The sequence below is a fragment of the Amia ocellicauda genome, chromosome 16 (genome assembly GCF_036373705.1).
Source record: "Amia ocellicauda isolate fAmiCal2 chromosome 16, fAmiCal2.hap1, whole genome shotgun sequence".
In the NCBI taxonomy this organism is placed as follows: Eukaryota; Metazoa; Chordata; class Actinopteri; order Amiiformes; family Amiidae; genus Amia; species Amia ocellicauda.
In genome coordinates, this window is record NC_089865.1 from 12896670 (window position 1) to 12923600 (window position 26931).

The following is a 26931-nucleotide window of genomic DNA, read 5'->3' on the forward strand; positions in this document are numbered from 1 at the left end:
AGATCCCGTAAATAAATTGAATAAAGGCCAGAGCCAAATAACATTCCTCAAATCCCACTGGTGGCATTTTATTAACTGACCTAGGATTATAACTTTCTTCAGTCTGGTATACAGTTGTATACCATTAATACACAAATGGGTTTACAACAATTTTCTCATTAGGGAATATCCCACTTTAGCACTTTAGAGTGAAGAACACATGGGCTTTGTTAAAGACTGGATTTTGCAGTATGAGGTCAAATGAAAACATACCTCTGTCGAATGCCAACTTGACATCTTCAATTAAATCACTGAATCCTGATACTCTGTACAGCCCTTCAGACTTCAGACCTTTAAGGAAAGAATTGGCACAGAGTGAAAACGTATTTTACATATTAAACGAAAGCAGTTGCCAATACAGATCAAGAGCCTACTTAGCAGTAATCTACTGAGGACAACCTGTAAGAAATATTGTGTGTTATGAAGAAGTATAAAACAATGTGAAGCTGTTCTTGGCTTGGAAAGAAAGTGGAAAATTCCACAGCAAGCTTCAATTAAACAGCATCTCATTGCAATGTTCATCCAACGGTGATGAGGAACATATAGGTTTTGTCTTAACCCGCCAGAATATAACCCTAAAGATATTTTAATTTTAATTACATATAAAGATGTAATCTACACACAGACACAAGCAGGTTTTCCCTATAGAAAATGTCTGGAAAACAGTGGCGTGTAGTAGAGGTGACCTGATCTACCTGGAATACTAACATCCACCAAAACAGCTCGGAGTACAATTATTTATTCCCAGTTATGTCTGGATAATTAACCGCACTGAGACTGCATTTCGCAAAACACTTTCTCAGGGATTTCTCTAAAAATGGCTGCACTGCTGGCGAGAAGACAAAAAATGCTGAACTCTAGATTTGAAACGGGTAATGGTTTCACGGCAAACTCTTTTTTTTAATCAGCATCTGTATCAAACCGTTTAAAATCACAATGGTAAGGGATTTAAACCGGTTCTATTTGGATACTGAAAGGGGGATGTGCAGAATAGGACAGGGGGGAGAGAAAAGAAAAAAAAAAGCACTATGCAAATCAATAACACAGATGCTAATGGAACAAACAGCTGTTACACATAAATTAGTCCATCCAGCATGGCCTTGTGGAGGTAGCGCACCGTTCCCCAGGGGCTGCTCTGTTCAAATCCTCTGCACCCCTTCCGGGTAGCAGGAAGCTGGTTAACCCCCCGCCCCCTCACCTCTTGATTCGATCTCCCGTATGCACATGTCCACCACCATGGGCCGCTTGGTGTTGTGGGCCTTTACCAGCGTTGTCAGGTCACAGCTGTACACTTTCTTGACGTGCTTCAGGTCTGGCTTGCAGTCATTGGGAACCATTTTGGAACACTGCTTGTGGACATTTAAGCCACAGTCTAAAAAAAGGAAGGGAGAGAGTGTGTGAGAGATCAATGCAAATGCTATTTAAAGGACATCTTCATTTGCCTAAAAGCATAGCAACAGTAGGTTCAATGGGATGCGTATTTATTTGATGTTAGTGCCTAATTAACACCTGGTGTTTTTCAGAATCGTTCAGATAAAATCCGACTATACTGATCTGTACATTAAAATGGTACATGTTTTCGCTGCATAATTCAACGTGAATACAAAAATCACAGAACTGACACTTAAAAAAATAAATATCACTGATACCCTGACATCGGGCACTGTATTGTATTGCATCTGGATACATTTTGCTTGGGTATATTTGAACCTGCTTGATCAATATTTGCCCTAGACATGGCATTGAATTCTACACTCTGTGCTGATCACAAATGGCATCAGTTCCTGGGCTGCTGCCAGGGTTGTTTGGATAACCTTGAACACTCAATTAATTTTGATGGAGGAGCAGCAACAGAGCAGGTTAACAAACACTCACTGATTAAAACCACATTTCAAACCGTTTTTAATCGAATCTATTAAGTCTCTGTTATTTAACTCCCATCCAAATTATTCCAAAGGGTATGTTTGTTGGACACATGATTAAGCCTCCCTTATGTCCCATCTCAAACCCGTGGACGGTGTTTTCCTTTTCAGATTGCCTGGCTAGTCAAGACATCTCCAAACTGCCATGATAAAGATCACAGGGGAGAGGAACTTTACAGTTGTAATTAATTACGAATATACACCTCTCTAAACACATTACATTTGTATTTGTATACATTTCTGTTCTTGTAATCAATTACATCAACGAATAGGAACATTAAGCACTGAAAGTCTAGTTTTCTGCCTTGCACAACATAACCTAAAGAATTCAAAATTTACAATCTCACCCACCATCACAAAAGTTTAAAAAGCATAAATAAAATAACTGCACCTGGAACACATTGTTTGTTGGGATTTTGTCCAGCACACAATGGGAGATACAGAACTACAGCCAAAGTCAACATGAAAACATGCCAGGTAACGCTGATTAAGAATACATGGAGAATGTAAGAATTTTGGAAAAAATTATAGAATTCTCATTATAACACTTCAATATAAATTTACTGGAACTGAGGCAGCAATTTAGTGTTAAATGCAGCACTTTAAAAATTGTGTTATGATAATTTCTGAGGCATTCATTCATTATTAATATATATCGAGACAATATAAATTCTATCTTGTTGTTGAGCCAAGTGAATGACTGGAAAATGCTTGAACCAGTTTTGATGATTTTCAGTTTATTTTCCTAGGGGAAAAACTAATCTGTCATTGGTACTGAGGCCTGATTGTCATCTGGGGTTTATATACAAAGCTTTAACTAGCCAAAGGTTTATTTATCAAGTAAAAACAATAAGAGCTTCATCATCACATATCTTTTTCATTACTTGGCAGGCACATATTTTCTCGAAATAACAAAGAACACTAAAATATCCATGTGATATTACAGTGATTTACATAAAAATCATCCATCATCTAAAAAAGTGCCAAAAAATATTAGTAACTGCTCTTTTTCCTACATCGTTAAAACAAGTTGTTGTTGGTGAAGTCATTGTCAAACAGAAAACTTTTGGTTTGTGGTTAAAGTGTCCATATTGAACAGACCTTCACATATCTGTGCTTGTCTGCTTCCAAGGGTTTGCTTTCCTATAGATGCATCCTTTGTGAAATGAAGGTTAAATTAGGGACGATGCTAAGAGCTAGTGCTGCACAGTTGAGACCAGATCTACAAATGCTTTTTCTTGCGAGAAGCAGACCTGCTCTGTGTGTAATGAGTCCTGTCTGTGAATTAACAGCGCTGCCATACAGGAGTAAAGGGAAAGCAATGTCGCCCTTGGGAGGGAGGCATGTTAATCACCAAGAGCCATAAGAGATACAAAAGGTACTGTGTTTCTGTTAAACACATTCAGCCAGGCCCTCTATTTTCTCTCAAATCCCGAGGTCCCTAAAATAGCAAGCAGCAGCAGCAGAAGCAGCAATTTAACTGCTGCAGGCAATGCAAGACCTATTTTCCCAGCATTAAATAGGACATTTCCTCTGAGCTTTGGAAAGAAGGCGGAAAAAAAGAGACTACAAAACTTTTAAATACCTTGATGGCAAACATAACTTCATTACCTCTCTCCCCAAGCCTTGGTCTTCAACACATTTAGAGAAATATTTTTGAGAAAAAATGAGAACAGGAAAAGTGATCGATTAAAAATAAAAATAAAAAAAATCCCAGGGAATTTAAAATGTTAAAAAAGGGGACTATCAATAATATGGTAACAATTTGTTAAAACCAATGTAAGGGTTTGAACTATTCTGTGGATATGGTGATATTTAATATTACAATTCCAATCAAATACACTTCATGAATATGAATAGCTTACAGCAGTTGCTTTCCATTTTATTTTTTTACATAAAAAAAAACCCTGATCTTATCAGAAATGTGCTGATGAGGAGATAAAGAACATATGTGTTAGAATACAGCGGTGTTCGGAGTGTTAAGGTGCCGTTACAATTCTGAAATGGATGTTTGAGCTCGATGAACACTCCGTTCCTTTGTGCCGTTACTGCTCTTTTTAAACACATACCCTGAAGGAGTTTGGCAAGCCTTTATTTATATTCAGCGATGCAGAAATGTAATTACCTTAGGAGATAAGGATCTTTCAAGTGCTCAGGAATGCTACTTTAATGGAGTCTGTCCTATTAAAAATAATATTTTCCTGGGGAACTATAAACTGAAAGTTTATTAGGCTTTAGTTGGAGTGTTTGTCCACTAATCCAGCAAAATAAATTACATTTCATGTGATATGAAGATATTTAACACAGAGAAAGGGCCCTCCAAAGCAATTCTGTCTACAGAGCAGATAAACTGTAATGTTAGCTTGTGTCTCAAGTGAAGGACATTCTGGTTAGGAAATGTAGATGATTTGGGCTCGCCGCCTGTCACAGAGCAAATACAGGGGGGGGATAGCTGCTGGCTTTGCAGTTAGTGGTGCCCCACTGTTCTACACAATCCCCTCACAACCTCCATTGTTTTACTGTGTCCAAATGCAACAACCGAATGGGTCAAAATACTAAATACCATCTGTTTTATTGTTTTTGTTTCGTTTTACAATATTGACTCAGTTCATCTCACATTTTCTTTGTCTAAATACGAAGGACCATTAAATATTTACTATGAATTCAAATTAATGGTTAGCTTTCTGCTGTGACCTAGCTACTGTTTTTGTTCTTGAATTTTAATGCTCATGGAAATCGACATCTTTCAAACTGCTCCGAGCCCATCTCATCATTAAAAAGAAATGCCAGCTTTGTTTTCCTTCACGGGCATGATGATATTAGGCTGCAGGCATCCTTTGATGAGAAAATGTGGCACAACATGCATTGGCAGTGGCTCGGGTCTTGGCACCCTACCAAACAGTTTCAGAGATCAAAAAACCCTCTTCGCAAATCGTGTTTTATATGAATTAAAAAACTAAATTTCATGAAATCCAGGTATTATGTCTAATCTATAAGAGCAGACTAGGAACAAGAAGTTCGAAAAAGCCACATTTTTAAATGAAAAGGCTGTTAAAAACAGGCAAAGTACGTGTGTTGCGCTATATGCCGCTTTACAAACCTCACGCATAAACAAATAAATAATTCATCACTAAGCTCCCCTGAACATATGTGTAGTACAATTTGTCACATTAATAATATATTAAATCCTTATATCTGTCTTTATGACACCGTCACAATTAGTTGGTCAAAATATTGAAAAACCTTATTGTACATCAAACAATTCACACTAATACTAACTAATACATTCAACAAATCTACTTTCTACTTTGTAGGAAGTGTAGAGCCTCTGTTTCACTGAAACACACAGCTATACATAGGTCACTAAAATACATCTGTGAAAATACACAATGCAAACACCATATTTGCCTGTGCCACTACACTATGCCAACACTACACAATGCAAAATACTTTCCTCAGCTATGGTGTCTGGTATGGTGGCTGACTGGTGTTTTATTTATCTTTTTGTGAATGGTGTACTGAGCTGTAAAAAGCATTGCTTTACTCAAGTCAATCCTGGCTGGCTATGTAAACAAGGCTCAGATACTGTTCTTCCACCCACAAGAACCCCCACCCCCCCATCCACGTGTTTTTTATACAGATGAACTACATAAACACAGCTGCGTGAAAAACAGGGATGGAAGCCGTTTCAATGCACATTTCACATTTACATTGTCTCAAAGAGCATGAGGAATACTGAATATGACAACCTATAAGCCCACTATAGCACAGCAATGAAAAAAAGCCTCGCAGCAAATCCATAATACTGTACATTAATACACATTAGTTACCCTTTGATTTACCCGAGGAGCTGACAACACACAGCTTCTGCAGTTAAAAATAACACACAAAACTCAAAGACACCCTCCTCTACTGTCATGTTTATTACAGCAATGGATCTGGGCCACAACCAAGTGTGAGATATAGTTCTGGAAGAGCTTGCTGAGCACCTGTTCTTCATTTCATTGAAAAGTAAAATGATTTAAGGCAGCAAAGGTGTACTTTATGTAATGGGTTTTAATTTTACTCTGCAGAACTGGGCACGCTTTAGTTTGTCCCAAACACTTCAAATGGAATAGTTATATCATCCATCTCTAAAAGTATAAAGGTACTTAGATGAGAGGTATTATTAATTTACTACATCCACATATCCCCATGTCATAGTCTTAATCCACCACTATTTACATAAATCCTGTGATCTAACATTACTTAATTCCATGCTTTATAGGATTATAACTGGAAACCAGGTTACCCATATAGTCTTTGACTGAGAAATCACTGTATTAAGGTCTTACTGTTTTACTTTTTGAAAGTGTAACAGCTTAAAGCAGTATAGTATTTTAATAAAAAGGTAGGTAAAAAACATTGTAATTTATGAACATTACAAAGTACACTATGTTCGTCTAAAACACCTCCCTCTTCCCAATTGCTGTACAACATATGTTACTTTAAATAATATAGGCTACTGTTTTAGATGACAATTGCCTTGCTCTTACTGTGGGAAATGCAAAACAAACAATATACATTTTAAACGCCAAGGGAAGTGTAATGCATTTTGATTTACATTTCAAAATATTGTTAGAAGAAAAAAAGAGCAAGAAGAAGAAAAATAAGTAGAAATAGAAGTGGAAGAAAAACTAAGTATACTTGATATATGTACCTGCACATTTAACTCCCTGAGCAATAAGACCCCACATGAAGTTAGCACAGTATTCACACCAGTGTGGTCCCCGAAACGTGTGGACCTACGAGAAAAACAAAACAAAGACATTGTGAAAACTTTAATCTACTGATTGGGCAAAAAACATCTTTAAAATCTCAGCAGAGCTTTCACAATCTGCTGCTAACGCAACACATTACAGGAATATCAGTGAGGTGAAATAAAAGATGTTACAATAAAGAGTTAAATATGACTAAACGTTAATCCACTCAAACATTTATTCTAGAGTGGTCATCAAGCGGAGGCGGCAATATGTCTTCAGTGACGCGCTGAAGTCTGAGGGGGTGAGTTGTCATGGAAATCAGCAATAATGCTGCTGCTGCATCAACATCAAACGCCGCCTCCGAGAGAAAGAGGAGCCGAACACAGCCAGGTAACAGCCCGACCAATGGGGAGAGCTGCTGTCCAGCTGGGGGGGAGCAGGCCGATTGGAGGAAGCCCTTAGCAAAGGCTTCCTCCGTGGTGAAAAATACATTGATAATATCCCAGCCTTTATGCATGGGAAACAATACCCTTCCCTAATGCAGGTAATACATGCAATTAGTGAGTGTTCAGCAGAAACACATGTACTGAGAGCGATCTTAAATGGGACATCAATAATAAGGTGAGGAAACCAAAACTTCAAATAAAGTAGAAAACAAAACCTGGTATTTGGTCATAAATAAACACTTGAGTAAAACAGCACAGTAAAGCTTTTCCACCAATTATTGGTTATTAGAGCTACTTCAAGTTTAAGAGAAGGTGTTGGAGACGAGCTCAGACTCACTGCTGTATGCGTACTGCGAACACACTGTTTCCCATCTAAAATGAAAAACTGTTCTTACCTACTCCATAAACATTATATAAGGAAGCTTGAAAGAGGTTTAAGCTATAATGTATAAGTCATATTTTGTCCCTTATGTATTTAAATACATTTTCTAAAACCATTGTACAGACTAAGACTCGTCTATCAACGTTTCTGTGAAGATGGGAAGCATTATTCAAATTCAGCACAATAGGTCAGCAGAAAATGGGTGAACAATTTTTCCTACAGGATATAATGATCCTGAAACAAATTTTCATTCATATTTAGCAAAGACCCTTAAAATGGTGAAAGAGAGCATACAGCAAGACTAAAACAACAGATCCTGAACGGCACTTCTGCAAATGTCAGCAGTTTCACTGGCTTTCTTTCAGTACCCCCAGCTCCCAGCGCTAGGCACTTCATTAAAAAATTCACACAGACGAGCAGGAGCACCATTTGCTGAGAGAAGCCAAACGGGGATAAGATCCTCAACTGTTCGCTTTCCACTGCCTAATCTATCCATCTGCTTCCAAAGGCAAACCAGGAACAGCCCAGATAACCCTGACGAGCTTTCATTCAGGCTTCCTTGAAAAGTGCAAACATTTTCTTTCAAACACACATCCACTTCTGTAAGCATCCTCTGAACCAAAACACCAATACACTTTAGAACATAATTTTACTTACATAATCCTAAGGTCAAAAACCATGTGCCAACCTATTAAATGGCGAATTAGCAAAAAGCAAAGTAAAGTATAGCTTACCTTAAAATTATGGACCTTTTCATATTTGGGAGTGCGGTCGTTCTCCTTCAGTGTAGCTCTCCTGACCAGGGATGTGAGCTGTGAATAAGCAAACAGTTTGAGAGGTTGCCACAGAGTTGCAGGTGGTTTCTGCGGTCCCATCCGCATGCCCAGAGCAGCTGCCAGTATGTCTTGCTGATGGGTCTCTTGTTTTGGTTTGTGGACAAGAGACTTGTTAGCTTTCCTGGTGGAGCACGATTCCCTGGATGGCATGTTGAAATTCGACCCTCACGTTCCACAAACTACACAAACCAAATAACTGCTGCAGTGCGAGCTGTGGCGTCTCGTGTAGCCAAACACTTCTGAAACAGGTTTTTCAGAAACCGTATTCAATACACGGTGCACTGAACTAGTCCACACTTTGCAGAGTAAGGAATTTCTTGCATTTCTTTTTTTCTTTAAGAAAAGGAGGGCACCAAAAAAAGGACAAAAAAAAAAAAAGACAAAGCGAAATGCTAGAATTTCAGAAGGCCCTCATGCATACTGCTCTTCAAACAGTAAGATGCTAAACACAAGGCTGAAAGAGAAAGTACCTCAAACACCGAACTGATTTGAAGTACTAAAAGAAAAATATCCTTAATCAGCAGCTTTCATGTTTTCTTGCATCTACAAACAAATCAGAGCAATGTTGGAAAGTCAGTGCGTTATTATTCCTCTCCCTGCGCTGGCTTGATATTCACCCTGAAACACAGACAGTGCTGTTTCTGGATGCAGTCGTCTCTAGCTACAGAGCTGCTGCCAGGCTCCAAGTCGAGGAGGAGGTGGGGCTTCAGCAGTCACGCTGGATTAGTCAGGTCACATTAGGAAGCGGCTGGCCAATAACAAGAGGCTGGCCTTGCCTTATCGCTTGTAAACCCCCCACTATACTCGCATGCAGGCCAGAGGAAGAGCCGAATAATAAAAAGAAAAAAAATGTAGGATGATAACGAGGGATGAATGACTCATGCATCATCACTGAATTCGGTACGTCTTTGCACTAATGACAACACACAGCCATTTAATTATGTCTCATTTCTGAACCAGGCCACTGTTTCTATTAGTATTATGCCTTTATGCTGGCACTGGCAGAGCCCACAGAGGGTTTTTCTTCCAAAAGCTGATATAAAATTGGTAAATAATTTTGCAACCTCCAAGTGTAACATCATATTTGAAAGATTATGAATTTATTTCATTGCTAGGGATTTTATCCACCCTCCATTTTAACAAAAGGACATTTACATAATTCAAATTTCATATTTGCTAGAAATCCTCCACTTTTTGTTAAATGTATTTTTAATTAACAAAATGCCTTTGAAGTTTTCCCAGACAGGCAAATGAATGTACAAATGTGACCAGTGCATTACAGTAAAACAAAGAGTGAAGGATTATGCAAAAGCATTTCATTATCATGCAAAAGGTCCTAGCCGATTTGACTCATTAGCAAACACAAAGAAGGAAAGACCATATGTTTTCTCTGCATATAATCACAGCCATTTTCAAATCACTTGAAATCATTTTAATAAATACTGTGAAAATTAAATAAAATTCTATAATATAACAGTTCCTGAAATACTCAAGACTATTCCACACCTTTTCAATTCTTCTCTACTTTACAAAATATCAGAATTATTAAAAAAAATAAACAAACTAATTAAGATAAAAGTGCATACCTCAATTCTGCAGGATGACATAGTATAAGTATATTTCTACCAAATTACAGATACACAATAAATACTGACATTATATTTGTGAATGTATGGATTCCTGTTAAGCATGTGAGCATCTAGATTTTAATTTAATATTTTAATTAATTTAAAAAAGATGATTAAGCAATGAAAGTGGTGCTGAACCAAAACAAAAGTGCATTGAACTATCAATGTTTAATAAACTGTACAAGTTTTCAAAGATAGTCTTTTGAATATTATAGTCAAAAGACTGCAGTAAAAACAAAAACCTCTGCCCTCATTAGCATGTGAATACTAGACCAAACTTCCAAAGAAATGATGGCAATTGTCACGTTACCCAGTATCAATGGCTGTATGGAAATACAGCAGTTTTCATTTTAATGTTTTGGCGCGGGCTTACTTGGAGATGATTGACCATTATGTATTGAACAATGTACACAGGTTCAATTAAACAGTTTTCATTAATTCATTATACACAGACAACAACAGATATTACTTGGAAACACAAACACGTTCCCGTGCCACACAACTGGGAGTGTGGCTCAGCTGGCAGTATCTCATTTAGGTGCTCCAGTCACACCGCCCCTGGGAGAGAAGCTACAACAGAACCAAGCCAGTCTGTTCACTCCTGCGCTGTTCTCAAATTATTAATAAGACCTGAGCGAAGACTGATATCCACTGGTTCCTGAGAGGCAGGCCTGTGAGAATAGGGAACTGATGAAAACCTTTGCCAGACACTTAGAAATCAATTTGATACCTAGTGCTGTGCAAACAGTATTGGATATCTGAATTTACTTTTACTGCTACATGAGAGAGGCCCCACAGAGGTGTCCACATGAAAGCAGCAAACACACACACCACGGAAAAGAAAAGGTCAAGGAAATCGTCCCAGTCAGGAACTGGAAACAACGATTTATGCCATATTCTACCCTGACAACTGATAATTTCCCTGGAATTGTCTTGCCTGCTGTTAAGCAGAGGATTGGCATCTGATTCTGGGGCTGAGAGTTACTTTTAACATCCTAAATGACACTGATTGATTTTATTGCTTTTAAAACAACCCAAGTTGAGGTTCTCAAAGAAAAGATGGATGCAAAGAGGCACTAATCTAATTTATCCAAGACATCAATCTAGAAGAAAGAAAGCAACAGAAACCCTAATTACTTTCTCCATCTCCATATGCTCGCTCTCTGCTGGCACATACCTCACAATGGCAAGGTTTAAATCAGTTATAACTCAGCAATGGACACACAACTATGGATAGACAGGTCCATTGCTGCTGTACCTACACTTTACCGGGAGTGATCTGAAACAGGCAATGCTGGCTTATTCATAAAATACTGCAGCTCTCTATGCATTCTGCTGACCTTAAAAAACAGTAAAATGATGCTATTCTGCAGAATAACTTAAAAAAAAAAAAATGGCTACGCAAATATTCTCTTGTAATGCTTAATGGGGAAAGAAAAAGGTACAACAGACTACAACTAAAAGGGTAGCGTGGTGTTTTATGTTTTTATTCTGATCTTGAATGAGTTGCATTCATTTCTTCGAAGGTCTAGCTTGTTATTAGGACTACAAACATGATTTGTCATGGGTTTGCCATTTAGCTATTAATCATGTTGGCTCCCTTGGAAATGACAAATGGGAACTACAGCCCAGTAAAATCCACAGTGACCTTCTCTCTCAATCTAGCAGCAAAACAGGGTTTAACCATTTGTGTGGTGGGACAAAGGAACATGGAGCCTTAAGCGGTGGAGAGGAAGGGATGGACGTTACGTAAGCTGGTGCTCTTTTAAATGCTTCATTGACTCTGTCACCACCAAAAGCTCGTTAAACCACCATATGATCTCTTTGTAAGTGAAGTTTAATTAGGGAGAACATTAGGTTTCAATTTGAAAAAACATCATGTACTGACAAAAATTGAACCGCCAAGTTCGCTTCTTCTCTGCGTGTCTTTCAGTGTGAACAACATTGCAATCCATATACAACATGACTAAGGTGGATCATTAATGGACTGCACTTAAAACTTCTATAAGGTCAGCAACAAAGTATAATGTGGTTCTGGTGTAACATGAAAAGGATCAGTATAAGAAAGCAAAAAAAAGATTAACTGTACAACATTTTTGTGGCTCTGGCAGATAGATAACGCTTTGTTCCTCCTCTGAGAAAAGTAGGCGGCATAGCTTATATAATGTTATATAACCCAATATGCGTAAAACGGGAGTATTCGAAAGACGGGCACCAGGGAGTTGCTTTTCCTACTCAACACACATTCTCTGACTAACCTTTATACTGGGGATGGTTAAATGTAGAAAGCCGTACATTGCTTCAGTGCCTCGCCTCGCATTACGGCCCTTGCGCTCGCCTGCCACATCGTTATCACCTCTTCACATGATGATCATTGCCAAGAACTGGTTTTAAGCGCAGTCTAATCTGGCAGGGTCAGGTTAAGAAACGCCTTGGGGAAAGTGAATTTCAAAAAAGGCCACAAGCAACAAACGCACGGCAGAGAGCTCACTAGGAGTGCAGATATGGTACAGAGAATCCAGGCTTATATAAGGCTGTCATGAGACAAAAGGGGGTTGGAAAAAAGAATGAAAGGAACCATGATAAATAAAATGTCCCATTGTGTGCAATCCTGTATGATCAGATCTGCAGTTCAAGACTAGAAAGCTGCCATAACTTTGAACATGAAAAAAATTATAAAAAGTATAACAGAAGAAAAAATAGACACATATATATGTATATATGTGTGTGTGTGTGTCTGTTTATGTATGTACATATATACGGGTGTGTATGCATATATTGTAAACGTATAATGTTATTAAGTTAGAGATATTTCAAGTACATAAATTGGGCACACACTACAGTGCATGAGTGCCCAACACACAGATAATGAGGTATACTGTTTTCCCTGACTATGCTCCTTTAGTCTAATGATTATCATTAGTCACTCAAACAGCTCGGCACAGAACATGTGTGGCTCCATAGGGACAGATGTGCAATGCTAGGAAACTGACATACAAAACTATAAGAAAGGCATCAGGACAATCCCACTTATACGTATATAGCTGTGTGCGTGCGTCTTTTTAGAGGGAAGTGGTAACAAAAGGGTGTTTAAGTTTCAGAAAACAATATAATTCCATCAAGTGAAAAGGCCAAAAGCAATATCATAAAATACATAATTTCATTTTCAGTATGAAGCATCTACATCATGAAAGCACACTTAAAACGCCTACATGCCATCGGAAACAGGTTTACCTTTAGATATGTATCAGATGAGGGAGCAAATGAGCTGGATGGCAAAATCTCGATTACCTGTTAGCTGTCACTTCCTAGGGCATCTTGTGCATTGGCTACCTTTTATACATTAAGAGCCGCCAGATACGTGAAAGTCACCATATCTGCTTACGGTGCGAAAAATGTGAAAAACAAATTATACAGTATTTCAGAACAAATAAATTACCACACTCAGCCCCCTGTCTAGACAGTGATTTATGGGGTCCATTCACCAGCACACACTCATACACACATATCAAGGTCACGCAAGAGGAAGTACAGCATCGGAGGCAGGGGACACGGTGTTAACATACAAAGATGTACACAGAGGAGAAAACAATGAGTATTATTCGTCCCTATTAGTTTATAATCCCAAATTAGTCACCTATGTGGTTCCTTCACACACACCATTACCTGCATAACAACCACTTGATTCCTAGATGTGCCCATTAGCTGCCCTGTAATCAACTGTTTCATGGATTGTTTTAAAATGGCAATTAACTCATCTCAGAATTTCTTTTTTCCTCTCCCTCTCTGTTAGGCGAGAGACAGATTCACGTGGGTTAGCCCAAAATGCGAGTGCCAAAGCCCTTCACAAAATCTCTTCATGTGCACGTGTGGGCACAGATGCCAGCTCACACATTTAAAATGCAATTCATTCATTTGTGCTAGCCAGAGATGTTAATTTTGCTACCATACAGCAAACAGGAAAAGCTCCTAATCTATTTAAATATTAGTTTATTTATCCAGATGGAGAATTTGTAATTGGGGGATGTTTAAGCATTACTGTGCATGTACCAGATCTGAAGAGGTAAATCCTGGTCTCTCTTAGCAGAAAACACTGTAGCCTAGAATACAGAAGGTCTTATGAACTCTAATAAACTTTTATATAATCACAAACTAATTAGTCCTATTCTTTGTTTTTGGATGGCTGTGTTCGTTCTTTACATTCTGAAGTGGATTCTATTAATACATGCAGTTTAACCTTTAAAAAGAAACACGTTTTTAAATGAAAAATAGATAAATCAGATATACCAAAATATAATCTTAAATGTTCCAAGACGTACTTAAAGTTTCTTGAACAAATGGTCATGTTTCTGTTTTATACCAATATCTCCTACAACTACTTTGATACACTTTTATTACAACCACAAAATGATCAATTTGGTTATACAACTGTGCTGCTTTTTAACAACTCCCCCGTATGAGCGGAGGTGTTTCATAACTAGCCTGTAGGCATGCTCTGATATACCAGACAGTTACAGCAGTTATTATATAAAAGCTCTTCTCAGCTGTGGTAGCATTTCACTTCCAAGTAAGATGTGGACGGTTAGCTTTGACAGTGCAGATAATTATTTTAATATACATAAAATAATGACACATAATGGTATCGTGGTCTTTCCAGTTTGTAGTTTTACCACAGACGTCATGATTGGGAGTTTTAAGTCATGGACTAGCCATGGCCAAAATCAAAAGATTTTACTGTGTTAAACTTAAATAAATCCCTAATTAATTAATAGGAATAGCAAGGCCACTGTGGGTGTCTAACCAATAACTACATGGCCAGGCCAACCTCTACTGATCTCCTGGACACATGGCTCCTTGTCCACATCACTCCACGTGCCGCTTCACTGAAAACAATCTAATATAAACCCATTAGCGGCTCCCTTTAATAGGGTTTTTAAAAAATGTCATCATGCTACAGAAGTGGTGTGCAGGCATTCTACACATCTGTCATTCCCCAACTGATTAAACTGCTTCCGCGTCAGATGAACAGCAGACATAAACGCCCATTAATTCACTGACACAAATTCCTTGTCATAACAATACATGTCATTACACTTTACCAAGACCACAATATACATGTTAGTCAAAGAAATGTGCCAAATAAACAGGTTGAGCATTATCTGGAATTGCAGGATGGACAAAATCTCAAACTCTGGAAATGTAGGAGAAACACAGGGCAAATAGTGGTAAATTCACTCCGCTACACACACACACACACACACACACACAAAGGAGATTTGTAATTAAAAGCTTACGGAGTAAAGAAGCTTATTGCCAAGCTTTATTTTTTTTCTCACATTACTTTGATTTCACTTAAAACATTGCAGAAATTAGAAAGGATTGAAAAACAAAACATTGAAAACTTAACCTAATCATTTACCGAAGCTTTCAGGCTACAAACTCAAGGTATAAGTCATTCTGCTAATGGTGCGTATTTTATTGTCCATGTTAAACATGACTTGGGGAGAAAGCGGCGGTAATGTTACTATGTTTATCTGTTCTGGACGAGTATGACATCTGCTCTGGAGTACGTGGTTCCCATAGGAACAGCACAGTACTCCTGCACTTCCTGTGTATGCCAGGACTCATCTTGTTTTCTGAAATGAGCCTAACTACCTCCAGTGGTCTGCCATTGCTCTCTTTAGTACACAGACTGCTTGAATAATTAAATCTGTGCATTGTGAATTTCATTAGCAGGTTCTCTTTTTACACAGGCGCACACTACTTCCTGGGTAATACATTTAGAGACATTTTATAATCAGGATTAACAACTTCAGAAAGATAAAGCAATTTTGTCATTTCCTGGGTATGGTGGTGATGACTAAGATTTATTTAACAGAAACCGAGAAGGGGTACTCAACGAATTCAGATATTACACCTGTATAGAATCCCAGATTACACATGCTGTGAGCAAAGATTAGGGATTGTCAATTGTCTTACTATAAAAGATATTGCATTGTGGTGGGTAAAATATAGTTATAAATATTTGCACAGTAAAATGCAAACAAGAATGGTGGTAGCTCAATTATCATCTCACCAGGCAGGAAGGGAGCACAACAGCCCAGATAGTGACATTACAATGCAAATATTTAGATTTTCACAGTATGAATCAAATAATGCAGTGAAAGTGAAAGACCTCAGCCCAAGTCATGATCAACAGCCATGCCACACTATGCACACTGGACCAGTAGCGCGCACAATCTCCCAGTGCAGTGTAAATACTAAATACTGCTCTGGAAGCTTCTTGCAGTTCTATACTGCCATCTCTGTGCATGTGAAACAAAAAGCACAAACTCTGTGCTGTAAAGTAATGTAATATAATGTAATGCTTGGTAATAAAATGTCAATTTTCTAATTTACCTAGAGTACCAACTCTAAAAATCCTAAAATGTGAAAATGTTTTGAAAGGGAAAACCTTACGGTTCTTAAATAAACTTCAGTGATTGACTCGTTCTCTAAAGCTTTATAACATACTTATAAGATTGATTTTTCCTGTCATGACTCAGGAAACATGTAGATGCGAATTGTCATCAACAGAACAATTTGCTCAGAGGATCAGTTGTTAAAGCCTGAAGGTTCATCTTTTGGCACGCGAGGCCCACAGACACGGCACTTTGATTCGAGGAGGGCAGGGAGACAGATCTAGGCTGAGTCCTGCTGCTGTCTGTCTTGCTCATGTTAAAACTAATTAGACCTAAGGCATTAACTATACAAACTGGGACAAAACAAGCAGAAGGGTAATGGGTTGGAAATTATTTTGGTTTACTATGTTTAGAATACAGAAGCAAAATGATTATTTTCAAAACAGCTGTAAACATACCATAGTGTACATCCTCAGGTTTCGGAGAATAAGGCAGTTTTAGTGTTTTTGATTCCATACAGAACTCATTCTTTCCTTATCTTAGTGAGTAGTCTCTACTGTAAAATATGGGTCTAGTCCCTTTTGTTATGGATTGCGAGATGCATCGTTGTGTACCCATGTAATTGATCTTGATGAGGTCTCTCACAGGGTAGGCACTGATGTACACAAAGGCAGAAGTCAAGACTCAAGCAGCCTGCAGTCAATTCTCAAAAGAAAACTGGGGATTCCTGGTAATATGTTCTCTAAGTCAATTTTTGATAATAAGATTGGAAGTCTATTTCAGCACAATTTCATCTGGGGCAGTAAAATGAGGACAATTTATCCATTGTGTAATTCCGTTCAGTTGGTTTTTTCTGGCAAAAGACCAATCTGAAATGAATGGTATGTTCCCCTCCAGAAGTCAGAATCTGTCTAACGGGGGGAATCTGGTCTTATTTATCTTGTCTCCATCAAATGAATGTAAAACTGGCCATGCAGTCTGCTGGGGAGTCTTGTGACTTTTCTCACTATTATGATATAAACAAATACTACAGTGAACACAATCAAGGCCATATTGTATGCTGCAATTGTTGGTTGTTTCTATAAAGACCACAACAGCAGCACTAATTCTGGTACTGGTTTTATCGTTATACTACAAAAAGCTACAGCTTTTAAAATAAACCTATCCTTAAGCAGCTGTAATACACAGTTTTAGCTGTACTGCATTATGTTAAAATAGAGAATATTGTTTATAGTAATTTGTAACTGCTGTAGTTAACTGGAACTGGAGCATTTGTTATGAAGGCTAAACAAAACATTCGGTTTCTGTTTTGGACCAGGTATGTTCGTAAATCTTACACACAAAGCTGTATTGTGTTTTTCACAGTTATGTAAAACCTGTCCAAATAAATCTCATGCTCCAGTACTGAGCTCCTATTAATTAAGTAGCTGCTGCCCTTGATAAAACAAACCAATTTGCATTTAAATCAATTTTGCACTATTTTTAGAGCCAAACCCTTTACATAATGACCCTTACCACCTCAGAAACACTTCAACATTGTACAGGTCAAACTTTAATCTTCCTTTTATCATGAAGAGGGAAAATAAATAAAATAAACAAAACTAAAAGGTGTAGCCTATGTTGCGGAACAAATTTCCAACTCAATGCAAAAAAAAGCCTGAAATGACCGGAATCTGAATGTTGATTTAGACATGATTCTTTATATAAAGTCTGAGTAAGGTAATAGACAGTATGAATGTCTTGTGTGTATCTTTAACCTTACATTTTCTAACTACAATAGCTTGCTTTGTTAGCTTTGCACAGAGAAGGGGATTTAAGGGGAAGCACTTTTATTACTACCATGAAATCGATTCTCCCCTTTCGCTTTCCCAATTTCCTGTAAAATAATTTCCATTTATAGTCCATGACGACGGTAATTTTAATAAATGCGATTACTTACACTCTTGAATGGCTTGAGGAGTTAAACACAGCAAGGAAGAATATGGTTTCAGTACCGTGTAGGTCAGTGCATTTATTGGCAACTTGGTAAAAACTGAAATAAGTCAAGTCAGGATCTCCTTCATTCTTTAAACATACCTTAGGTGGGAAGAACAACACATTTTGAAGCAAGCATAATAATTGGTAGTTTCCCAAAACTAATTTTTGTATTGCAACTGTGAACATGATTCTAATGACAGATGCTGTACCATTTGTTAACACATTTACGGATGGTTCCACAGGCTGTGAGTTTTACTAATTATGATCTACATTATGTTTCTTTAAAAGACGGAGTCAAAAATGGGTGAAAAATTATCTACAAAGGCAGTTCTAATTTTATACAACATTTCTATTGAAATATTGTTTTCCATCAGCATTCGGATTATAAATATTCAGTTTTTTTATTTTTATTTTGTACTCTTTGGATTTAATGGCAGAATAATGTCTTACTGTTAAAAAGAATGTGTTCCACATTAACTACATGTAAAAATCACCTGGTAGGTATTCTCCAACATCACTATCTATCTAGATCCTTTAACCAAATAAAAACCTTAAAATTAGTGGATGTTTTCATGTTACAAGGAGAAGGTGTAGAGTTAAATCTCTGCATGGCCTCACCAAGCCACTGTCCTTGAAACACTTGATGCACGGGTAACACCCCAGACAAAATCCCCTCTCGCATCAATGGAGCATCTCTTCTGCAATGGAAGTGACGCAGTTCATTACATTGTTATTAAAATCATGCAGTTGCTACACAACAAGTGCAGAGAGCACCTGTCATTTACATTTACATAGGCCTACATCTGTGTGTTTGGACAATACACTGCAGATGTCATGAGATTCAGTATGCTTAATGTCAATGATTACTGCAATGAACACAGTGGCCGGACAGCACCGGGACATCCCAGGTGTGTTATCTGCAATACTAATACAGCAGAGAGTGTTCTTCATTTGCGGACACAGAGCAGATATGACAGGAATATTAATGTGCATCAAACAGTGGCTGTCTAGGTTATTACAAATATGTCTAGCTGGAACATATTGTTGGAAGTTTATTTCCCCATTATTTCTTTGTTGTCATTCATCATTCAATCATTACTCATTAATTTACTAACTGGAATATTTTACAATCTGTATGGAAATACATGATTCCCATCTGAATTCATTAATACAATCCACTGCTTTTGGTCAATCCTGTTGTCTAAAGAACTGTAATAAAATCAAGTAACTGCAGCCAAACTACACATGGGTTGTTAAAATGAGAACTGCTTTGTATATTTCTTATTCTTGTATTACTTTCCATGATGTGACATTATACATGTCATCTGGTAGAACAATTTAGGCATCCCTTAAGGTTTTCAATACTACCAATTTGTTTGAAAGGGTTTTTTAAATAGCAATGAACAAAGATATTACTCAAGACAGAACCAGCTTTCTGGCAAGGCTATGCAGGGAATATCTGAGTGTTTCTGTGATTTTTTTTTCTTTCTTTCTTTTTTTAAATTTAAACAAGGGTTTGGACATTATTACTTTTCAAAGAAAATGACACTAATAAAGTTAACCTTTCTGCTCTAGCTTACCTTGGTTCTTGGCAGTAAGCCTTAAGAGATGCCAGTGTAATTTACTGAAAAGTATTAAATGTTTCTGTGCAAACATTACCAAGTAACACAAGGATTGCTTTTCATCCAAGTAACATTAACTGCAGTCTGTAACGAGAACCATATGGGAAATACTTCAGAATACATCCCTTTGGATTTGCTTTGAACTAGCAATCTTCTGACACACACACACAAGTCTTCCGGACATTAAGCAGGGAAAATAAAGCTCACCCTGCTATTCTTAGAAGATTACCGATCACAGCATACTTTATAAAAAAGTATAATGAAGACAAATGTATAGGCTTCCACAGCTTACCAAAAATAGACAACTGTTTCATTAGGATTACAGATGCAGCAAGGACGCAAATACAAAGCTGACATTATGATTGTCATCATAAGTGAAAAGTAAAAAATAGGTATTGTAGAAAATGTATAAATATAAATACCAAAATAATAGGATCAATCAAGAATACATCTCTTGACTTCACTACAGGAAAAGCTCTTCTATAAAACGATGAGAATGGACTACAACATTAAGAGCTTTAGATATTTAAGTTCGTAGTACACATATTACAATAAATTGAAAATGTGTTAAAAGCAAACAATACAGATATCTAAGTTTAAGGTCTGCCCTGGGTCAGGACACTGTGTTGATGCAGCAGCCTTTAACATATAGAGCTGCAAAACTGGAAGAAAATCAAAGCTTAGTCACGATTGACAAGAAGTGCAAGAAGGGTTATAACCATTCTGTATTATTTTATTTAAATTGATATTTTACTGCATTGAATGCATAAAAAACACTCCTATACAAGACACAGCAACTGCTCTGGCTTATAAGACCAAGCTTTGTACCGATAATCAAAAGTCTCAAATGTCTCCTTACCCTCTCTTCCAAGTTTGCATCCTCTGCCACTGGTTCTTTCCCATCAGGGACATCTTTGAGGGCAGGCACATACTTCTTGTGTGCAGGTTCCCGGTTTAGTGTGGTATACCCTATGTGCTCATAAATGGGGTTGATTGTCATCTTCGCAATGTACTCGGCAGCCTTGGTCTCAATATACAAGGTGATCAGTCCATCGGTCACCAGGTCATGAATGGACTCGAAACGCTTTTCCCCGACAAAGTGTTTTCCATCATAGTAGAGGCGGAAGTTTCTTGTTTGGTTTCCAAATCTGTCTCAAAAGGAGAGAGAAAGGGCATGAAGTGAGGGAGGCCAACCCGGATTTTCCAGATCGCATTCATCTGTGCAGCATCACTGTTCTGGGAACTTTACGGAAAAAACACATGAAGAACAAAAAAAATTAAACTAAAAAACGCCAGTGCTCAGTGGAGTAAAGAAGGCGCACCCCTGACAAATAGACAGATTGCCAAACACCAGCATGCCCTAAAAGGAATGACTTGTTCTCTTCCAGTCTTTTCAGTTTCTACACTACAGCTGTGGGGGAAAAAAAACCTACCATACCACAAACAAGGTTTTACTGCAGTATCTCTGTATCAAATTCCAGCTTCCCTGCACTCAATAGTTATAAATAATAGAGCCCTGTGCTTGCAGTGATCAATACAGAGGTTTGATACCACTGTTAGACCTTTATGTCTCAGCCATCTCTGAAGGAAGAGGCCATTCTGGATTTAGTACCGAAATGGAGCCAACAAATACACTAACACAGCTGAGATGCCAAAACCATAGCAGTGCACTACATAAACGAAACAACGGGACACATTCTCTGCTTCTGGGTTCAAGCCAAAGGCCAATTCTTTGACTCAATGTACAAAGTGCCTATGTGTTACACTTGTTAAGATGATGATTCATACAAAAACGTAATCTGCAAAAATCATGATGTGTGGGACTCTTAAATCTTAAAAACATCCTTAAAAATTTATAATTATTCACCATTTGTTCTTGGCAGCTTAAAAACATGGATTCAGATGTAAAAACATCTACCTAAAAAGTCACCTTTCTGCTAAGAATAATTCCAACAATAAGTACAAGATTGTTTTTATTAGTTTCCTCGGGTAAAAAAACATTTATGAAAAGCAATTAGAGAAAGTATTGATTTCATTTCTCCGTAAAGTGAAGCGTGCTCTGTCTTTTCAAACAAAATATTCAAAGAGCAAACATAGGTGATTTGCATTTCAAAACCTAATGCATGTTTAGAGGGACATGCATTTTCATGAAGTGAAAGCTGCCCTAGTTTATAAATACAGAAATACATGCACAAAAACATTCATCATCCCACGTTGCCTTCATGAAAGCAGACACTGTTTACAACATATTGGTCCCAGAAGTTTCCACCCCTTTGGATACCTGTTCTGTCACTGTGCAAATAGAAAATAAGCTTGATTTAGTCCATTTTTAATTCCAGAAAGTTTAAAATGCCACTTTTGAATTGTGAAAGCATGAAAGATATCAAATTCTCAGCTACATCTGTATTCAGTAACAGCCTTGAAAATTATTTATAAATAAAATAAAGTTTACTGACCCCAGTAAACACATTAAATGAAATATTAACCCTGCTGCTGAAGCAAACATAGTAGAATAAATAATTCAACTTACCACAACTCATGCATAACCAATACTGCATTTATATGTCAAAGTAGATACAACTTTTACATACGGAGCACATATTTCTTCCTCATTGGAATTCCACTTGATCTTTACAGACTAATCTCTTGCTACATAAATTTGAGACACTTTTTAAGCACGAAGCAGATTCTGTGGACAAATCCAAATATTCTTTAACAAGAGAGTGTAGTAACGCATAGGTTTTTGTATTAGATTGAAGGAACAAAATACACCCGGAATGTTGCAAATGTACTAAACATGACAATCTGTCTAAAAAACTTCTCTTTTGAGTTTGCAGATTTACTTTTCCTGCTTTGCATCCATTTCCTGTCTTTGCAATTTTCCAGCCACAAATGGAAAGAAAAATCACAACATGTGGCGAGAAGTTACTCGTGGCACTCGAGGTCTCTTTAAAACTAACAGCAGCGGCTTTGTGTACCATTTGTTTCCTGTTTATATCACAGAAAAAGCTACAGATATAAATTAATTCCAGCAGTTTTAGAACCGCAATCACCAAATGACACCCATTAGAACATCTGTGCACTTAAAAAAAAAAAGATTAATTAAAATGTATGTGTTTAAGGGTGTCCACAAGAGACAGTTTACGTCAATAAAAGACAATGTCAGGACTGGGGGAGGGTCTACTTTTATGGTGTAAATGCATAAAGGCCTTTGGTATGGGAAGAAAATGATCCACAGAAAATAGTACTTAACTCTTAAAGGTTCACTATCGCCTGTTGTATTTTTATTGGCCATAATAACTCAATCATTCCACGTACCCTGACATTGGGGTCTTTGCAAGGCTAAAACATTAATTTACAGGTAAAACGTTTGATTAAATAAAGATATTTGGATATCATATCAGCCAGTGTACAACATATCATTACAACAACAAAGTACATGCAATATGTATAAATATGTACACATACGGATTAAACAATGGTTTTGTAGGCAGCGCTATATTTTATACAGAATAAGGAAAGAGAAAAAAAAACTGTACATAAGCCACAGGATGACAATGGAATGTATAAATGACTCCAGTAATACAGATTTTTAATAGACACACATGATATAAGCTCTTTAATATAGTGACATTTAATTATTTAAGGGCCTCCTGTTGAGAATACGTGGGATCAATAGAGTTGAAATGCCACAATTTCATACGACTGAGCTGGAACCAGCAAGCAAGACAGTGACCTATCAACTAGGGGTCTGGTTAGGTTTGAAATTCACAAGCACTGTGAACACAGGAATGTGAAAGAAACATAATTAGGTTGATAGTGACCTTGCATGTTCACAGAGGTTAAACAGCCAAAGGTGGCACACAATGTTACACACAGAAAAACCAGGAGTGAGAAATCTGTCATCAATTAAAATAAAAACAACCATAATACTGGGGTGACTGGAGTCAAACTGCGCATCTGACTAGAGGCTAAGAGTGCACCGCAGTGAGGAGGGTTTCTGTGCTTGCACACTGCTCTCCTCAACAGCGCACTGCAAAGGTCAATACGTGCACAGGTCCGCCGAGGTCACTGCTGCAGTCTGAATGCCTTTCACCTCAGGAGAGCTGGGTTCACATCTGGTTCATGTCTCAAGTAAAACCCGTTTGCAGCCCAATTTGGCAAAACGCGGCATTTCTGTTTGCCTTTGTCTAGAGGACAAACAGCAGACTGTGTTCAGCTGAGAATATGGACTTGCTGTGCAATACAATAAGCTCGATCTGCATTTTGTCACAGTGGTTGGCTTGAGCTTGTCTTTTATATTAAAGAGATTATCTCGCTTTAAATTCTCCTATATCATCATATAACACATAGGTGTTTCTTTCTTCAGATGTGACAAACCTAGTCAGACAAATCCTACTGAAGCTTCTTGATTAACTCGGTGTTCGCCATTTACATTTAATAATTAAATCTGAGGTAAGCAATCTCTTTGATAATCCAATTTTATACTCCAAGAGGCAACTTTGGCTTAATTATAAGAGAAACAGCTTTAGGGAAAGCAGCAGCTTTACCAAATAGAACAAATTGTACTAAATGGTGCAGTTCTTGAACAAATTAAATTCTATATTAGGAATAAAGTGGTATTTTAATCCACTTTAATAGAATGTTCCACTCAAAATACAGCACTATTCTGTAGCAGAAAATGAATCCAAAAAAGGAAAGTTAAAATGGTACTTATGACGTAATTCAATATATGATACATTATGAGGCTATTTAACAACAGGAAGAGAGGTTTGTGAGGTGTTAGAAAATGTATAGTCATATTTAAAAAGTAAATTATCTAGTATAACACTTCACATCATTATATACTCCTTTCTGATACTGCGGCACATTGTCATGACAACCAATTTTCTTTTACATGGGTTGAATGACTCACTGTTCTCACATCCATAATGACTCATATCACTCTTTCATACTTTTTAATAATTGCACATTTTCAAGGCTGCAATTAATACTGTAAACAACACTAAAAATGCAGGCAACAATAATCCCTTCTGAGCTGACATTTTTTAGACACCAATTTGATAAAACATTGGCACTTTATCTCTTGAATTCATTTCCATCACTGCTGCAAAGCAATACAATTAAAATCACTGTGAAGTGTTTGCAAAATGCAACAAACTGTGATGGAAAAGTTTGGATAGTTCAGAGCAACTCTGACATAAGAGTAGGAAGATCTTCACGCTACTGTCAAAGAAAATCTGGTAAAATTTCACACAGTCTTTTCTTCAGTGTTATCATGACGCATCAGAAGGAATGCAACATGACAAATGTCCTGATTGTGCGTGACTTCCCAGTGCAACTTTACTTTGTTTTTCATTTGAAGGTATTCAAGAGCATTACGATAAAGAAAGACAGCTTCAGGTTTCCTGTAGGTATTAATAGCATCACGTATGCATCAAAAGTGTTTCTACAAACATACCTATGCAGATTTAAATTAATTGTGATTCATGATTTTTTTTTTTTTTTAATCTGATGATCTCGGCTTCTGATGCTCTTTCACTTCATTTAAGATTCTCCCTCAGAACTTTCACTTCCGGCACATTTTGGGCCCATTATCAATATCATCATTTTTTGTTCTTTTAAAAAAAAATTCTTTAGTTTTATTAAGATATAAAATAATGAAGCTAAACAGATCTACCGTTGTTGACACTTTATTGTTGGGAGGGTGCATGATTGACTGCAGGGAGCAAGCGCTTTTTTCAATTTATGACTCACTCTAAATTTAAAAGTGACTGAATTCTTACATTCTTTTAAATAGATATGCCAATCTATCTATGCAACACTTGCCTTGCATTTTGTTTTTCATACATCTGATATTTTAACTTTTTTTTTTACAATAGTTTGAAAAATAATTAATTTACATTCCTGCTATAAGGAATAGTGCATCATATAGTGCGGATGAGCATAGCAGGGTACACCTGTACTATAAATGAATTTGACAAATTTGGGTGTGCCACGAAACTTTGAAAAATACATACGTAAGAGAAATCAAATACAAAATAATTAACAAGGACAACAACCTGGGACATTGAAAGTTCCCAATGGGGTGGGCGATAGAAAGGGCTGATGTGCCCTACTATACAATGTTATGTTAATGAGATAAGGCTTAGGTATAAAAGAGCTGGGAAACACTGACCTAGGGCGAGGTCCTCTCCTGTTTCTATCATTGGTAATAAGGTGTGAATTTGTGGCTTTAAGTCATGAACAGTTCTTAAGAGATGCAAACATGTTGGGGAGATACTGACCGTAAGGCTAGTGTATAGGTCCCAGGCTGTCTCTGGCTCTCCCGGATGAGGTAGCTCCCTTCGGCCACACTGAGTAACTGATCAGTCTCTTCTCTTGAAATCATACCATGGTACCTGGTTAACACATGAAAACAAAAACTTACACTTCTTTATACCTTTAATAAAACTCGTTCTTTAACTAGTAAAAGTAAATTACTTTCAAAATTCTACTGAAACAAGTGAACCTTTGAGGTTATATAAAATACACTACTCACTCTCTGCCATAGTATTTGGGCCGGTTATCCACCTGAAATAAAGATTTTAAAAGAATATAAATCAGTTTTGCCTTTGGTGGCGTATACGTATAATTTAAAATATGTGCTCTGTCAATATGCTGAGCTGGTTGCAAAGGACACATGAAAGACAGAATTTCAAGCCACATTATTCAATTAGTATAATTCCTGTTATTCTCACACTTGTGGCTCTCTTATTTCAGATGTCTGTTCCCCCCCATATCTCCAAAGGTCATTAATACTGCTCAAAGACCAAATTACTTTAAGAGCCAGCAGTGACATAGACCACAGGCATCAGCTGGCGCTAATGTGAAATCCATTTAATGTGGAGCTGAGCAGAAGAAAGCAGAATTAGTGGAAAAGATTAGAAACTTAAA

The 26931-nt window shown here is 37.4% G+C and overlaps 1 protein-coding gene across 2 annotated transcripts in view; it reads right to left on the minus strand.

The window, feature by feature from the left end:
* Positions 1 to 26931, minus strand: part of chn1 (chimerin 1) — a 44770-nt gene that overhangs the window by 2910 nt on the left and 14929 nt on the right. For both annotated transcript variants that reach the window (XM_066688374.1, XM_066688373.1), the window contains exons 5-11: positions 26537 to 26568; positions 26283 to 26396; positions 20855 to 21143; positions 8266 to 8343; positions 6661 to 6745; positions 1238 to 1411; positions 253 to 330 (exon numbers count right to left, since the gene is read on the minus strand). In XM_066688374.1, the coding sequence (XP_066544471.1) occupies positions 253 to 330; positions 1238 to 1411; positions 6661 to 6745; positions 8266 to 8343; positions 20855 to 21143; positions 26283 to 26396; positions 26537 to 26568 (850 nt within the window). The remainder of the gene's footprint in view (positions 1 to 252; positions 331 to 1237; positions 1412 to 6660; positions 6746 to 8265; positions 8344 to 20854; positions 21144 to 26282; positions 26397 to 26536; positions 26569 to 26931) is intronic.